Below are 17,803 nucleotides of genomic sequence, written 5' to 3'. Positions count from 1 at the left end.
TACAGTGATATATTAAAAATAAGTTAAAAGGTTTAAAATGTTCCTCCTTATGAAATTGTACTTTTTTATGTCAGAATCAAAAGTTGAGTGACAACTGTTATAGAAACAACTGCTTTTCTATTATGAAAAGAATGTACTCCTCTTCAAGTACTTAAAGTTGATTTAAAGTTCTAAGATATTGCATACTTAATTCAGTTTATTTTACAGATCTCTATTACATTACAAGTGCATTAAAATAAATATGCTAATATAAACACTAAAGTCCTGATATTACAGTACTTCAATGAATTTTTTAAACAGATCTGTTCCCATGTAAATTAAGATAGGAATGTAGATACATTAAATCAAAATAACACTGAGAAATGATCAAGAGAATGCAAAAAAATAAACTTTTGTAGTTCTTTTCATAATTTTAAACTACTGTGAATTAATAATGTCTGTTCAAAATTGTATTCATGAATAGAATTTCTATAAACAGTACATTATCAGGCCCACTCAATTTCTCCATTAAAATATACAACAATTTAGTCAGTGTTTTTAAATCTCCTGGCATTATTAGCACATCTGTACAATCACAGGACCAAGAACATGTTTTCTACCATAAGTGTGATGCACTTTTTTTTTGGAAAGTCAGAGTTACACAGACAGAGGAGAGGCAGAGAGAGATAGAGATAGAGAGAGAGAGAGAGAGAGAGAGAGAGAGGTCTTCCATCCACTGGTTCACTTCCCCATTGGCCGCAACGGCCGGAGCTGCACTGATCCGAAGCCAGGAGCCAGGAATTTTTCTCGGTCTCCCACGTGGGTGCAGGGGCACAAGGACCTGGCCATCTTCCACTGCTTTCCCAGGCTATAGCAGAGAGCTGGATCGGAAATGAAGCAGCCAAGACTCGAACTGGCACCCATATGGGATGCCGGTACTGCAGGCAGCAGCTTAACCCACTATGCCACAGTGCCAGCCCCGTAAGAGTGATACACTTAACATTACAAATTTCTATCCTTGGCTTTTAGTTGAAAAAGATTGCAGAGGACCTCACATTTTGCTCCTTTGGACTGTCATGATTTTTTTAAAAAAAGAATAATTATTTAGCAACAAAGAATAATGACTAAAAACGAATAAATGAATTTAAGTACTAGAAGGGGCAAAACATTGTATTGAACTAAACTACAGCACTACCTCAGTTGAGACTGCTCTTCATTTATACTGTACACTCACAATGGACTGCAAGCCATGGAGCATTCTTTATTTTTTAAAGATTTATTTATTTATTTGAAAGTCAGAGTTACGCAGAAAGAGAGACAGAGAGAGAGGTCTTCCATTCGCTGGTACACTCCCCAGTTGGGCACAACAGACAGCGCTTCGCAGATCCAAAGCCAGGAGCCAGGAGCTTCTTCCGAGTCTCCCATGCAGCTGCAGGTGCCCAAGGACTTGGACCATCTTCTACTGCTTTCCCAGGCCATAGCAGAGAGCTGGATCAGAAGTGGAGCAGCTGAGAGTCCAACCAGCACCCAAATGGGATGCCAGTACCACAGGCGGCAGCTTTACCCACTACGCCACAGTGCTGGTCCCCATGGAGCATTCTTAGGCCCTAACTTTGTGTGCTCAGGAAATCAGTTCTAAAACTAGAACATGAATATTTAAGTGTTTTATTCTGTGCTAAATCTGAATACTGAGACAACTGCAATTATACTTTCAAACTAAACTTTATGACTTTCAGACATCTGGCTCAAAAATTTGTGAATATTATTTGTAAAAATTCCTTTAATGTTCTAACAAGGAGAAGGCTTATATAACAAATAATATATAAATATAAAAATTATCTCAAAAATTAATGTGCAACATTTCCTACTATATACATTCTTCAAAAAAACTACTGAATAAATAAATCAGGCTGGCAACTTTCTATATGAAGGTGTAATTATATAGTACAAACATTTTTATTATTTTGCAAGAGTCTCTTATGCTGAAACTTTTTATCTTCTACAATTGGGATTTATGATACTCGTGAAACTCGTTAAAGTAACAAGGATTTGAAAGTACTAATACTTTGTTCAAATGGAAATGTTCCTATTTAATAATAGGTAACTTTTAATTATATGACAATCACCTTTAAAGTTTCATAAAGTTTAGGGCTGGTGTTGTGGTATAGCAGTTAAAGCCACAGCCTGCAATGCCAGTATCCTATATGGGCTCTGGTTCAATACTCCAGCTGCTCCACTTCTGATCCTGCCCCCTGCTGATGCTACTGGGAAAAGAGCAGAAAATGATCCAACCCACTTGGAGACCTAGATGAAGCTCCTGGCTTCAGCCTGGCCCAGCCTTGGCTGTTGTGGCCATTTGGGGAGATCTCTCTGTCTCTCCTTTTTTCTATGTAGCCCTGCCTTTCAAATAAATAAATAAATCTTTTTAAAAAATAGTTTCAGAAGTTTCTCATCATTGTGTTAAATTTCTAAGAAAAAAAATTTTGAAAATAATGAAATTATTCATAAATAAGAGATTAATAGAATAAACCAAAATTTTCAGTATGTTAGTGAGTACCATCTGCCATAATTTAAATGTAGATTCACCAATCTTACAATTAGTAAAATGCTTATCACATAATTGACATTTATAGTGTGTGTGTATTGTGTGTGTGTTTTCTAGTATTTCCAAAAGAGCATATTCCATAAAACATATTTGAAAAATAGGGATATTGGGCTGATTGGTATAGCATAGTGAGTTAAGCTGTTCTTGGGATGCTTGCATCCCATATTCAGAGTACCAGTTCGAGTTCTGGCTGCTCCACTTCAGATCCAGCTTCTTGCTAATGTATCCTGAGAGGCAGCAGGTGACAGCTCAAGTGCTTAGGACACTGCCACCCACGTGGGAGACCCAAATGGAGTTCCGGGATCCTGACTTCAGCTTGGCCTAGCCCTAGCTGTTAGAGACATTTGGGGACTAAATCAGCACATGGAAGATTCTCTCACTAGCAGATGGAAGACACCTATATCTGCTTGTCTCTTTTTTTTTCTTTCCTCTCTTTCTCTATCAAATAGAAGAAAATAAATATTTTTAAAAATAGAGATATTTAGCCTAAACATGTGTTTATAAAATAGCCTAAGTTTTGTTGATATACCAAATCAGAAAAGTAGGCTCATACAATAAAAAATGTGATCTGTATTTCCCTCTTTCCTTTTTTCTATTAGTTGACTAGAAGTATTTTAGCTACTTAAAATACTTTACTTGTGTGAGAAGTTTTTCCTTTTCTTCAGTCTCTTCCTGTGTAAGAGGTTCGGCTCCATCGATCTTTCTTTGTTCTTCTCTTTGAGCCACAGCTGGATTTGGGTTATCAGGATTCCTAGGGACCTACATAAGAAAAACTGTTAAAGTACATATACACATAACAACATTTAGATTTACTTCAACACTATGCAATATAAAGTCCTAACCAGAATGCCACATGGTATTTTAGAGTTAAAACCCTTTAGTAAATGAATGCCCCATTATATTCTAGATTTGATTATACTGTGGAATAAAGCATATATGCACAATATTATAATAGTACATAGAATAAAGTTTGGCAGTTTAAAAAAATTGGCCTACACTGCTCTAGTCAAATAGAACAGGATAGAGAGGTGACAATGCACCTAAAGATTTCATTCAATCCTTTGAACAGTTCCATGTGTGAAAAGAAATGAGTGTTTTATTGCCTGCCAGGATAGGTAAAAGGAGGACATTTTATGTTAAATAGAAAATTAGGGGCAGGTATTTGGTCACCAGTCAAGACACCAGTTAGGCTGCCTGCACCCTGCATTCCACATCAGAGTGCCTAGGTTCATCTCACAGGTCTACCTCTTAATTCCAACTTCCTGCTAATGCACACCCTAGGGGTCAGGGGTGATGGCTCAAGTAGGTAGGTCCCTGTCATCCACCTGGGAAATTTGGACCAAGTTCCTGGTTTCAGGCTCCAGACTGGCCCAGCCCCACAACTGTAGGCATTTGGAGAGTGAACCAGCAGATGGGGGAGAACACTTGCTCTCTTGCTCATATTCTTTGCTTCTTAAATAAATATTTTCAGAAATGGAAAAATCTGTATTAAGTGATATGATAATGAATGGGAAAAAAGGCAATAGAAAATATAAGAGGGAAGGGAGTAATACTGCACACAAACAGCTGTCCTGGGACCAACCATCAAGGGAAAAAGGACTACAGAAGCAGCAATGGACAGAAATTATGCGAGGTGCTTGGGCACAGAGTTGCAAACGTACTGACAACTGAGACGAGAGCTCAAGTTCAAAAGACAGGTCAGAGGCTCAGGTCTCCAAGCAAACAAGCCATCACATGTTTGGCCAAACTGTAGCCCAAATGGCCTCTGGGTTTCACAGTGAGCATATACGACAGGTCTTAAAAACAGTTCGCGGAAAGCATATATTTCACATGGAATTTTTCTGCACCACAATATATCTATCTTTTAATTCCATTTTCCATGAACCTTTGGAAGTACCCTTATAAAGTGTGGCTCAGCAGTATGGCCAGCATTCATTGTATGGGGGGACAAACTATGACTTGCATTTCAAAGTCCATTCCATCACTTGCATCTGTAGCTACAACGCAGCACATTAATTTAAAAGGGCAGGTACAAAACATGTAAAGTATATTTTATAGCAGCCTATTAGACATGAAAATAAAAAGCGTTGGCAATAAGCCTTCTGTAGTTTGGAACAGAACATATATCATAAATTGCTCATTTTCTGGGGGTATCAAATAGCTATGGTTTCACGACAGTGTAATTATAATACATATGAGAATACATTTTCCTCATAGCTAAATATATTGCAGAGAGCTTTGCCAATTACAACATTGGAATTAAAAATTAGTATTTTTAAAAAGCTGGTGCATCCAATAGCTCTCCAAAAACAAAACCCAGTAACTGGGCATTAAAAAGAAATACTGAAAAAGCAAATTCATTTGTAATCATCAGTACCTGGCAACCAAATTATTACATATTGATTAAATGCCCATTATGTTCATAGCACTATGATAAGGACTGACTATAACCAAAAAGACATATCCAACATGTTCATTGACCACAAGGGGTTCACAAACTAGTTGCTGAGTTTTGGGCATTATCTTAAGCACTGTCAAAATTTGGAGAGAAGGAAAGAAGGGAAAGAATAACTCTAGGCTGGAGCAGCACGAGCAAATGCATAAAGGCAGCAATGGACAAGAAGGTGCATATAAGGGTTTATGTTGGGAAAGGATAAGAAACAAAGCCAGCTGGAGACAGATTTAGAGGACCTTAAAATCACAGACTAGGCACTGGAGACTTTTGAACATGAGAGTAAAGTGTCAAAACATATTGCTTTCAACTGTAAGCCTTGTGCCGTGTGGACTCAAGTGGGAAAGAGACGAAAGGCAAAAGATACCCAAAAATATAAAGGCAAAAAACTAAATACCAAAAAACTAGAGGCAAAAAATACCCAAGTATTTGGGTCCCTGCACCTGGATGAAGCTCCTGCCTCCTGGCTTCAGCCTGGTCCAGCCCTGGCCATTGCAGCCATCTGAGGAGTGAAGCAGTGGATGGAAGATCTCTCAATTTCTCTCTCTCTTTTTCAAATGAATAAATATTTAAATTAAAATTAAAAATTACAGGAACACCTGCAATTTCATTCCTAAATATTTATACAGAGAGAAAACATATCTATGTAAAGACTTTTAGAAGAATGTTCACAACAATTCGACTCATAAGAGCCAAAATCCAGAAAAGAGCCCAGCCCAGATGTCCATTAAGAAGAGAACAGATAAGCAAAGGTGGCTATCCATACAATGGAATGATGTTCAGCAATAAAAGGAATGAATTCCTGACAGATACATGGTACAACATGGCTGACTCTCTAAAATATTAAGTGAAAGAAGCTTTAAATATACTTTATGATTGCACTGATGTAAAATCCTAGAACAAAAAAATAAACCCTATCTATGGAGGAAAATAATGTCATAATAGTGGTTGCCTCTCAGGAGTGTATATGGGGATTTGATGGGGAAGAGGCACTTTCTGGGGTGACAATAATAGTCTATAGCTTTATACGGTTATATAGATGTATACATGTATCAAAATACACTGAATGATACATTTAAGATTTATATATTTTATTGTATGTAAGTTTTACCTTGAAAATCATAACTGAATATTGGACTTTGAAGGACCAGTGTTGTGGTGCAGCAGGTTAAGCCACTGCCTGTGATGTGGGCATCCCATATCAGAGTGCCAGTTCAAGTTCCACCTGCACCTCTTCCAGTCCAGTTCCTTGCTAATGCACTTAAGAAAGAACTGGAAGATGGCTCAGGTACTTGGGCCCCTGCCATCCATATGGGAGACCAGGATGGAGTTCCAGGCTCCTGGCCGCTTCAACTCAGCCCATCCCTGACTGTTTCAGGCATTTGGGGAGTAACCAGCATATGGAAGATCTCTGTCCCTCCCCTACTCTCTGTCACACTTTGCCTTATAAATAAATCTTTATAAAATTTTTATACCTTAAATAAAATGTAAATATATAATGTATAGGATATTGTACTTTCACTAACAAATATGCATGTTTAAATGTTTCTGGGTAAAATACAGTTAAGCCTACAACTCTGAAATGCATAAAAATAAAATAGATCTGAGGAAGAGCTGCAAAAATGGAAAAATAGGTGAAAAAGCAAGTGTGGGAAGATGGAATTGTAGAACATATATGATGTATAATACGTATGTTCACCACACAATTATATCAACACTTTTCCGTGTTTGAAAATTCTTCATATGTTTGGAAAAAACTACCGACATAGCTTTAAATGTTTAATAAGACACTTTAATTGCTGGTGTGTGAAATTACTGTGACTTCAAATTTTAATTTTGAAAAACCTCTGATCTTAAGATATTTCTCTATCAAATATCCTCAAAATGCTCATGTCCAACAAGCCATATTTTAACAAACTGAAATATTTTATGAACATTTAATTTATAACAGAATATAGACAATAACCCCTGCAATATAAACTTATTACTATGTAGATTCCCCAATACTAAAAATTTGCCCTTGAAATTTCTAATAAAAGGAAAATCAGAATATTATACATTAACCATAATTAGACTTTATTATCCACTGAGACAATTTCTTCCATATCCACTGGACATATTAACATAGCAAAACTTAGGACTAACTTCATTACTGCCATGTTCACTATTTTAACTCTAGAAATTACTCAAATTCATAGCTGCTAAAATGGCTAGAACAGAAATAGCTCAAAATTTCTAAATTCCTGTATCTTCTCCTATCAAAAAATTCCTTAATATTCATAATTTTTAAAAGATGCTCACTTTTTAACTCCATGAGGCTTTTTATCAGCATCAAACTTCCTGAAATGATTTCAAAGTACTATATAAGAGAGGCAGCCATGTAAATCATGCAGAGCTACCAGAAGGGAGCAAGGAGCGCAGGGTGATGCTAGCTGCTGGGAGCTGGGGACAGCGTGAGAGGTACTAAATTTTGACAAGTTTGCATCGAGCATGAATATAAACTAGTTGTTTCTGGCTCAGGAGGCAATGGAAAGTCTGCTCTGACTGTACAGTTTCTTCAAAGAATTTTTGTTGAAAAATATGATCCTCTGGTAGACAATTCTTACAGAAAGGATGTTGAGTAGATGCACAAAAGTGTATGCTTGAAGTCTTAAATACTGCAGGAATGGAACAATTTAAAGCAGCGACAAGGCTTTGCACTGGTTTATTCTATCACAACACAGTCCACATTTGATGATTTACAAGATCCTAGAGGACAGAATTCTTTGAGTTAAAGACACTAATGATGTTCCAATGATTCTGACTGGTAACAAGTATGACCTGGGAAATGCAAAAGAGTTGTAGGAAAGGAACAAGGTCAAAATCTAGCAAAACAATGGAACAATTACATATTCTTAGAATCTTCTGCAAAATCAAAAACACATAGTAATGAGACCTTGTATGACCTAGTGCAGCAAACTAACAGAAAAACTCCAGTGTCTGGGAAGGCCTGCAAAAAGTCATTACGTCAGCTACTTCAATCTACTAAACGTGTTGTGGCTGTGAGCCAGGGCTGAAGAACTGTTGTCCAACTCAACAGTCCCAGCATTCCAACTCTGTTAAACCTACCAACATCTTAAATGGACTTTCCCACGGTGCTACCCTGGGACAAAAAGCAACTGTAATCAGTTTGCACATCACTAATCACTTTTCAGTATCACAAGAGAGATTTTACTTATATAATAGCCCTAGAGTATGCAGCTGGTAAAACCAGAGGCTACTTCCAGTATTACTGTTAAGAGACATTCTCCATCCACCAAGATTGTATGTGTAAGAAAATGGTGTACTGTACACTTTAACACACCCATGCTTTGTATTGGAGAGTATAGTAATGTAAATCATAAAAGCATCACTACTTTAGCATAGTGAGAAAATCCAAAGAGTTCCAATATTTACTACTGAGGGTAATTTTTCTTCTTTGATACTTGAAGCTGATTGCAATTTTTTAAAAAATCCAAGGTCATTATCATTGTATTATACAAAATAAGTGCTTTGACTACAAACACAGCTGTATAGGTTTTTTTTTCACTTTTTAAAAAACCTGTGGAGACAGTGATCTTCTATTTAAATTATGATAGCCTTTTCAGTACGTCTTAGATTAAAAACATCATCTTTAATATCTTTTGGGAAAGAAATGTCCAGAATTTGTAAAACTTTATTATGTTTCCTTTTCTGTCAACATGGGGAATGATACTTACAGTTGTGTGTACAGTGGGGGTCTATAACAAAATGTGCATATTTTCAGGCAATTGTTTTATGATTTCACAGTTTTTATAAATCATCTTCAGGCCTCTGCTGCTGTAGGTTCTCACTATGAATCCCTGGCCTGCTCACACACAAGTATATTTGCAACACCATACTTTTGGTGTTTGTTACTTTTGCCTTTAAGTGATTGTTTCACACGTGTAACATTTTGGTTGTGATGAAAAATGGTGGAAAGTACTGTAGACGTGAATGTGGGAAGTGATTTTAATCACTGTACTTGATCACGAGGCCTAATTTGCAGTAACTAAAGCTATTTTATTTAACAATGCCTAGTTGCTTTGTAGGCATAATGTTTGAGTGTAAAGATTGTGCTTTTATACAACAGGAAGTCATAGTATTTAAATTAACCAACCTAATATTTCAATTACTTTGGAATGGTCAAATGTAAAGTGCTATCAATAGCTAAGACCTGGAATCAACCTAAATGCCCATCAACAGAAGACTGGATAAAGAAATTATGGGACGTGTACTCTACAGAATACTATATAGCAGTAAAAAAAAAAAATGAAATCCGGTCATCTGCAACAAAATGGAGGTATCTGGAAAACATCATGCTGAGTAAAATAAGCCAGTCCCAAAGGGACAAATATCATATGTTCTCCCTGATAGGTGACAACTAAGCGAGCACCTAAAAGGAAACCTGTTGAAATGAAACGGACACTATAAGAAACAGTGACTTGATCAGCCCTTGACCTGACTGTCGAACAACTTACTACTTTATCACTTTCAGTATTTTTTTGTTCTACTTAATACTATTGGTTGAACTCTTTAATTAACATAATTATTCTTAGGTGTTTAAATTTAACTGAAAATTGATCCCCATTAAATATAAGAATGGGAATAAGAGAAGGAGGAGATGTACAGTTCGGCACATGCTCAAGCTGACTTGCCCCAAATGGTAGAATTAGAAACGTGCCAGGGGATTCCAATTCAACCCTATCAAGGTGGCATGTACCAATGCCATCTCACTAGTCCAAGTGATTAGTTTCAGTTCATAGTTGATCATAATGATAGGATTAAGTGTCAAAGGGATCACATAAACAAGACTAGTGTCTGCTAATACTAACTGATAGAATTAAAAAGGAGAGAACAATCCAACATGGGAAGCGGGATACACAGCAGACTCATAGAATGGCAGATGTCCTAAACAGTACTCTGGCCTTAGATTCAGCCCTTAAGGCATTCAGATCCAGCTAAAAAGCCCATGAGAGTATTTCAGGCATGGATAGCCAAGACACTCTGGCAAAAAAAAAAAAAAAAAAAAAAAAAAAAAACACGACCTAAATGAAAGATCTCTGTGAGTGAGATCCCAGTGGAAAGAATGGGCCATCAAAGAAGGAGGTACCTTTCTCTGAAGGGAGGACAGAACTTCCACTTTGACTATGGCCTTGTCTAAATAAGATCGGAGTTGGCGAACTTGGAAGGCTTCCATAGCCTTGGCAGCTCATGACAAGAGCCTCGGGTGATTACTGAGTCATAAATAAGAGTGTCAATTGTGAAATCAACAACAGGAGTCACTGTACACTTACTCCCCATGTAGGATCTCTGTCCTTAATGTGTTGTACTATGTGAATTAACGGTATAACTAATCCTCAAACAGTACTTTATACTTTGTGTTTCTGTGTGGGTTCAAATTATTGAAATCTTTACTTAGTATATACTAAATTGATCTTCTGTATATAAAGATAATTGAAAATGAATCTTGATGTGAATGGGATGGGAGAGGAAGTGGGAGATGAGAGGGTTGCAGGTGGGAGCGAGGTTATGGGGGAGAAAGCCACTATAATCCAAAAGTTGTACTTTGGAAATTTATATTTATTAAATAAAAGTTTAAAAATGTAAAGTGCTGCAATTTTGCATAGCTTAGCAAAAATAGATCAATAAATTTGGACTGCCATGCAAAAAAATTGCTATATAAGAACTAGGAAGACAAATTATAAACCATTAGTACTGACCAGCTACCTAAGAGATATCTGAAATATGCATACTTTATGTCTTACTATAGTCCTCAGCAATACAAAAAAGAAATTATCCTTCAAAAGGAAGCATCACAATTAGTATTTGGATTTCTAGCCAGACCCTAAAGAATTCATGATTAAGAGCTGTGTTCCATGAACTAGTGAAAAAAATTGGGGGTATTATTTCTTAGAATGGGTTTAGTAAATATTTCATAGAATTATGGAATGCTGAATTAAATATAAAAACACACAAAATGAAAACAGTGACCTGAAATCAGCTCATTGTGTTTTGGTCTTACCACCGCAAAATAGATGGCACACATATATTACCAAAACTCACAAAGATTATGGAACTTCCTCCATTTGTCAAATGTTTATATTAGTCCCCAAAGAATTCTTCAGTGGTGAATGTTCTACAGCTTTCTTCAGCTTCAAATACAGCAAAACTCTCTCACTCCAGGTCTTAGAATGAATGGAACTCCCAGATAGTCTGCACTTTTATGCTGCAATTGAGAGTCATCCTCTTCCAATGTAAGGATTTTTACTGAACATGTAATTGAATACATTATATAACAACTCCTTTTAAGTTGTGAAAGCAATGAAGCGTCTGAATATGCCTGACTTGCAACAAGGGCAAGGCTTAGATAGCAGGAAGAACTGACACGTAATGCACAGCTAGCCACCAAGTGGTTAGAGCAAAGCAACTTTCTCAGCTCCAAATAAAACAACCCTTTCAGCTCTAGATCTTATTATCAGTAATGCTGATGTGATCTTGTTGTGTTGAATATGGGGTCTAGGGAAGCAACAAAATAGAAAATAGAAATACAATGGAGCAGGTCCTTGAGGAAAACTTCATCAACCGTTTCCAATCTAGTGAGCCCCTCACTAGCCCCACCCCCAAATCACCACAGAATAAGACTCTGGGGACTCAGAGTACACAAAATCTCACTAGAATCGCAGTATCCCAGATATAAACACCTAACTCCCCTTGGCTAACAATCTTCTAAGCAGAAAGTGGGAAAAGAGTCCCTTTCTGGGATCCTGACTGTATACACCAGGTAACTCCATTACAGCAGATTTGTTGAGCTAAGATAAACTAGAGCTCCATTCACTCTGTGGGCCTGATGAGTTTTCTGGAGGTGTAGAAAAATCTGTGTTCACTATCTCTTGAGAAGACATGTCTAACAGCTACGTATCACATCCTCCTTGAAAGAAGGGTTTTACAATGATTAACATGCCATGTTGATCTCTCTATACTTTGAACTCAAATGCAAACTTACTCAATTAAAAAACCCACTGAGTTTAAGTCCTTAAGTTCTTGGAAAAGAATAGAGGAGACAAGGTTCACAAAGAACCAACATGCAGGATGTATTCACATTTGTCTGGTAAATTCGCAGCTGGAGAGAACTCTCAGCATAGAGAAAATCCAAGCAAGCCTTAAGACAGCAACACAGAGGCAATGCAGAATGGGGCTGAAGAGTGCACAAGGCTAGGAGTGGCGCAGTATATCAAATCCCCTGCTATGTCCACCACTAGTCCACATCACCACCATCTTCTCTCATTTTGATACTTCAACAGCCTCCTGACTGGTGTCCCTAGATAAACTCGCCATTCTCTACACTGCAGAGTGATCTTCTCAAGACGTAAATCTGATCACACTTTAACACTTCTGAGTCGTATGACCTTGTGCAAATTCCTCAGGTCAAACTGCTCAAGCTCTCTATGAGCAGTTTCCTCACCCATAAAAGAACAATGTGAACCAGGGCTGTCATGAGGATAATGAGCTAATATTTATAAAGAACTTGGAATGATAAGTAATACAAGTAAGGATGAAGTAAGTGTCCATTGTTATTATTTCACCATTTACTCACCTCCCTAAGTTAAAAACATCTCAGTGGTTTGCCTTTGCTCTAAAGCTAAAGTTCAACTTCATGACTATGTCATGATCTGACTCCGCCACTCACCAGCCTCATCTCAAGGAGCTCTCTTCCTCACCCCTCCCTAGCAACACTGGCCTTCTGGAATTCTGAAAAGGGACCATCCTCCTGCCCACCTCAACAGCTTTGCCCAGGAGATGCCCCCTGCCTGAGCTTTCCTCTCCCACACTCCATGTGGCTTATTACATCTCTCTAATCTCAGCTTAAATGATACTTCCTTAGGGCACACTTCCCTGATCTCCCAGGCCAAGTTAGACACCCAGGTTAAACTCTCTCACAGCACACTTTGCCCAGAAGCACACAAATAACAACATTCTTATACTGTGCTTGTTCAATGTCTGTTTCTTCCAATAGAATGTGAGTTCCAGGAGGTGAAAGATCTTGTCCATCTCATTCCCTGGTTTATCCAAAGCACTTAACACAGCACATGGTACAGAGGGGTGCTCAATAAATAGCTATTAAATGAAAACAAAAAGTTATCCTTTCACTCATTCCTCCCTCTCCTGTTGCTTCATTCTTTTTGTTTGTTTGTTTGTTTTTGTTTTTGACAGGCAGAGTGGATAGTGAGAGAGACAGAGAGAAAGGTCTTCCTTTTTGCCGTTGGTTCACCCTCCAATGGCCGCTGCGGCCGGCTCATCACGGTGATCCAAAGCCAGGAGCCAGGTGCTTCTCCTGGTCTCCCATGCGGGTGCAGGGCCCAAGGACTTGGGCCATCCTCCACTGTACTCCCAGGCCATAGCAGAGAGCTGGCCTGGAAGAGGAGCAACCGGGATAGAATCCGGCACCCCAACCGGGACTAGAACCCGGTGTGCCGGCGCCGCAAGGCGGAGCATTAGCCTGTTAAGCCACGGTGCCGGCCCTGTTGCTTCATTCTATAAGGTGAAGAAGAGAAAACAGCAGGGTGCTTTTGCAGGAATTCCATGTCATCTTCCCTCTACCTTCTCATCCTGTTCCTCTCTTCTCACACCTTCTCCTCCCTCTCTCCATTGCCCTTTGCAGCTGTCCCTGCATTCCTACGTCTTCTAAGGTTTCCTCTCTCCTCCATCGTCTGCCAGCTGGCCCCCACCCAAACAGTCACTGTAAGACCTCACCCCTAACCACAAACTGCCTGTAATGAAAGGCAATGTTTACATTCAAATCAGAGCTGTGGCCAGAATGTGGTGGGCACTGTAATTATCACAAGGAACAAAATGTCAGGATCTCCAAAGAAGGAGCATAAACAGTCCTAGCAGCAGAGATGACTTTTTATTGCTGCTATTTGACTACTACTTGGCACAACTCCCAAAGAGCATGCCACACCACTATAAACACAGTCCTTATTTAGGACTGTAGAAAGATGCAGGGTTACATCACAAGCAGAAATAGCCTCGAATGTCAGGGTGGAAAGAGCACAGGCACTTGAATCCTGAGAACGAGGGTTTGAGACCAGCGCTGATGGCAACCCTATCAGCTACGTGACCTGGAACAAGGTTATTTCACTCTGAATTTCCATTCCTTCGCCTGTTATACGCAGATGATAGTAACACCTACTTCATGAGAATGATAGGAATCAAACGAAGTACATGTTAAACATTTTGCAAATTATAAAATGCTCTACACAAGCATTTGGTTTATTACTAATGGAAGTCTAACATTTCAACAACTAATTTTCCTGTCTCACTAATAATAAGTCAGTAAAAGTAACAAAAATAACGTTCTAAACCTAAGATCATTACAAACCTTAGTGAGATGATATATATTTGTTTACCTTGTGAGATATTTTTAACTTATTGATTTTACTACTTTTATTTTGCATTTTTAACCTGTAGCTTATGTTTTTTCTGACATAGCATTGTTTTTACTGTCTTTGAACATGGTTTTATGGTTGCTCTGACAGTTCAACTGTAGCTATTTTACTCTTCTACAATTTCCTAAAAAGGATTTGATCCAGTCATATTGGTTTAAAAATAGTCATCTCTTGCTACCCATGGGGGATAGGTTCCAGGACAGATGCTCAAGTCCCTTATATTTGTATAAAATAATGTAGCATTTGGATAGAACCCCACACACCCTTCCATATACTTTTTTTTTACAGGCAGAGTGAGAGACAGAGAGAGACAGAGAGAAAGGTCTTCCTTTTCCGTTGGTTCACCCCTCAATGGCCACTGTGGCCGGCGCACCGCACTGATCCAAAGCCAGGAGCCAGGTACTTACTCCTGGTCTCCTATGTGGGTGCAGGGCCCAAGCACTTGGGCCACCCTCCACTGCACTGCCGGGCCACAGCAGAGAGCTGGACTGGAAGAGGAGCAACCAGGACAGAATCTGGCGCCCTGACTGGGACTAGAACCCAGGGTGCCGATGCCACAGGCGGAGGATTAGCCTAGTGAGCCGCGGCACCTTCCATATACTTTAAATCATCTCGACATTATTTATTATTCCTAATACAGGACAAAGGCTATATATATAGTGGTTGCACTATATTGCTTAGGAAATAATGACAAGAAAAAAATTGTACATATTCATTACAGATACAATTTTTTGCCATATTTTCAATCCACGGCTGAATGTGCAAACACAAAGCCCACAGATATGGAGGGAAAACCGTACATTCAAACTTAATCACATTTCCCTAACTAGATTATAATATTAGCCACTGACATACTCCTTAACTTTTTAGCTCTTATTTAAATTTTTTAAGAGTTATTTATTTGTTTGAAAGGCCTAGTTACAGAGAGAGAGAGATAGACAGTAGGAGATATCTTCCATCCAGTGATTCACCCCCAGATGGTCACAACAACCAGGACTGGGCCAGGCCGAAGTCAGGAACCAGGTGCTCCTTCTGGGTCTCCCACGTGAGTGCAGAGGCCCAAGCACTTGAGCCATCTTCTGCTGATTTTCCAGGCAGATTAGCAGGGAGCTGGATTGTAAGTGGAGCAGCCAGGACTCAAATCAGTTGCCCATATCAGATGTCAGCAATGCAGGCAGTGACTTAACCCACTGTGCCACAGTGTGTCCTCAATTTTTTCAACTTTCATAAATAAATAGCAAGCGAGGGTTTTTTTTCTTTTGTTTTACTCTGATACAAATAGCAATGCACCCACCCTGGACAAGCACTAGAAACATCCTAGAGATCCGCCCTATTTCCAAAATATAAATGTAATAACTAAATATCTTATCTATCTGCAGCTTTCCTGGTTACATTCCAGCTACTAATCAAAATCATTGGTCATAGTTCCAATGGTGATAAAACTCCAAAAAATAAATTTAAAAATACAGTTTCTGATTCATAAAATGGAAAATTTCATAAAATTAAAACTTGTTAATGATTTTATAATTTTGTTAATACTAGTGATTATTATATTTTGGGTCAATCTTCTTCACCCACTACGAAGTCAATTCTAACATCAAAATATAACTTAGTACTGCTTACTCTCTCAATATGACAAATTTAGCATGACAAGCATTAAATTTCACTCACTAAAAGAGAGTTCCTATCTATGTATATAAAGTTTTTTGAATTCTAAAGAACCACTTTAAAATTACATAGTTATCATGTTTATTATCTAATACCTAAATAACCACAAAGCACTAACCACCAAAGAGCTTTAATCAACTTATGAGCAATAAGCACAAATACATTATTTCTTGGTCCTATGCAGAAAATGATCAAAATTTTGCTATCATATATCAACATTCAATTATAATCAACCACAGACTTATTGATCCTTGTACATATTATTTGAACATTCAAACACTAGCATTATTAAAATCATATGATTACTACTATTTTCAAATATTGGATAATTCTCCAATAATGCCACTTAGTCATGATCCTATTGGTGATTCAGTCACTGAACTCTTTATTTATGGTTAAACCTCTTCTTTGTTTTCTTCTTTAATTTATTTGAGAGACAGAAAGACAGATGAGAGAGAGAGAGAGACAGAGAGACAGAGAGAGATCATCTATCAGCTGGTTCACTCCCCAAATGCCCACATTGGCTGGGATTAGACCAAACTGAAGCCAGAAAATCAATCCAGGTGTACCACATGGGTAGCAGGAATCCAATTTCTTGGGACACCACCACTGCCTCCCAAGGTCTGCATTAACAGGAAGCCGGTGTCCAAAGCCAGAGATGAGTATTGAACCAAGGCACTCTGATATGGGACGCAGGCACCTTAACCACTATGTTAATGAACATCTTCATGGCTAAAAGTCTGCCCTTCTTCTGGTTTTAAAAAAACTGTTTTGATTTACTTTTACATTCTCTCATGTTAAAATGAAACAATTAATAGTCTAGCTAAACAGACAATATTATTTTAAAATATTGTATTATAGTAATCTGAAATACTGAAAAACTACCTTATAGCCTATTGTCTTTCGATAATGAAGAATTTCTTTTTCCAAAAGCTCAAATAAACGTGGTGGGAAAAATTGAAAATCCTGAACATTTGGCTGCTTCGGAGGCCGTGGAGCCTGAGAGAGGAGAATGTGTTACACATACACATATACTTGTTTTCTGTCCATAAGATGAAAATAATTATCTGATACATATGGAAAATGAATACAATAATATTTCACTGATACAGCTGGGCCATATGAAGTACTATCTTTGAACTGTTATAAAGACCATGACGCAGCAATAATATAATTAAATCTGAATCACAGAACATGTTAGAAGAGGGATCTTCAGAACATAAAAACTAGCCTTGTACCAGTTTACCTTTGGGATCTTTGGCTCACTGACACGCAAAGCCTCTCTAAAGTAGGCATCCACTGCGTAGTTTGCTTTGCGTTCTCGTTTAGGAGGTTCAATCCATTCCACCATACCAAGCTATAAACAACAAACAAGAACAAAGGGATTAATTACTCCAGACCATTTTATCAAAATCAAGTACATGAAGGCTGCAGAAGCATGGGAAAACCAAGGCCATGTTGCTTTATTACAATAAATGCTATATCTATATACACATCTATAATTGTATCTATCTCTATAGATAGATAGATATGAAAGAATCAAACATACTTTATCAATCACAGTTACATATCCAGAGTTCAAAAAATTTGTACTGAACACAAATTTCAGGTGCG

General features: G+C 38.0%; 1 protein-coding gene and 1 pseudogene across 5 annotated transcripts in view; one reads left to right on the top strand and one right to left on the bottom strand.

The window, feature by feature from the left end:
• Nucleotides 1-17,803, bottom strand: part of SMARCA1 (SWI/SNF related, matrix associated, actin dependent regulator of chromatin, subfamily a, member 1) — a 100,253-nt gene that overhangs the window by 20,132 nt on the left and 62,318 nt on the right. For 4 of the 5 annotated variants that reach the window (XM_062182947.1, XM_062182948.1, XM_062182950.1 and 1 more), the window contains 3 exons: nt 17,436-17,546; nt 17,075-17,188; nt 3,221-3,343 (listed from right to left, as the gene is read on the bottom strand). In XM_062182947.1, the coding sequence (XP_062038931.1) occupies nt 3,221-3,343; nt 17,075-17,188; nt 17,436-17,546 (348 nt within the window). The remainder of the gene's footprint in view (nt 1-3,220; nt 3,344-17,074; nt 17,189-17,435; nt 17,547-17,803) is intronic. The other variant, XM_062182951.1, reaches the window with a different exon arrangement.
• On the top strand, nt 4,092-8,092 carry LOC133753616 (ras-related protein Rap-1b-like; annotated as a pseudogene).

The sequence above is a fragment of the Lepus europaeus genome, chromosome X (assembly GCF_033115175.1).
Source record: "Lepus europaeus isolate LE1 chromosome X, mLepTim1.pri, whole genome shotgun sequence".
NCBI classification, from domain to species: Eukaryota; Metazoa; Chordata; class Mammalia; order Lagomorpha; family Leporidae; genus Lepus; species Lepus europaeus.
This window is presented reverse-complemented; position numbering and strand designations above follow the sequence as displayed.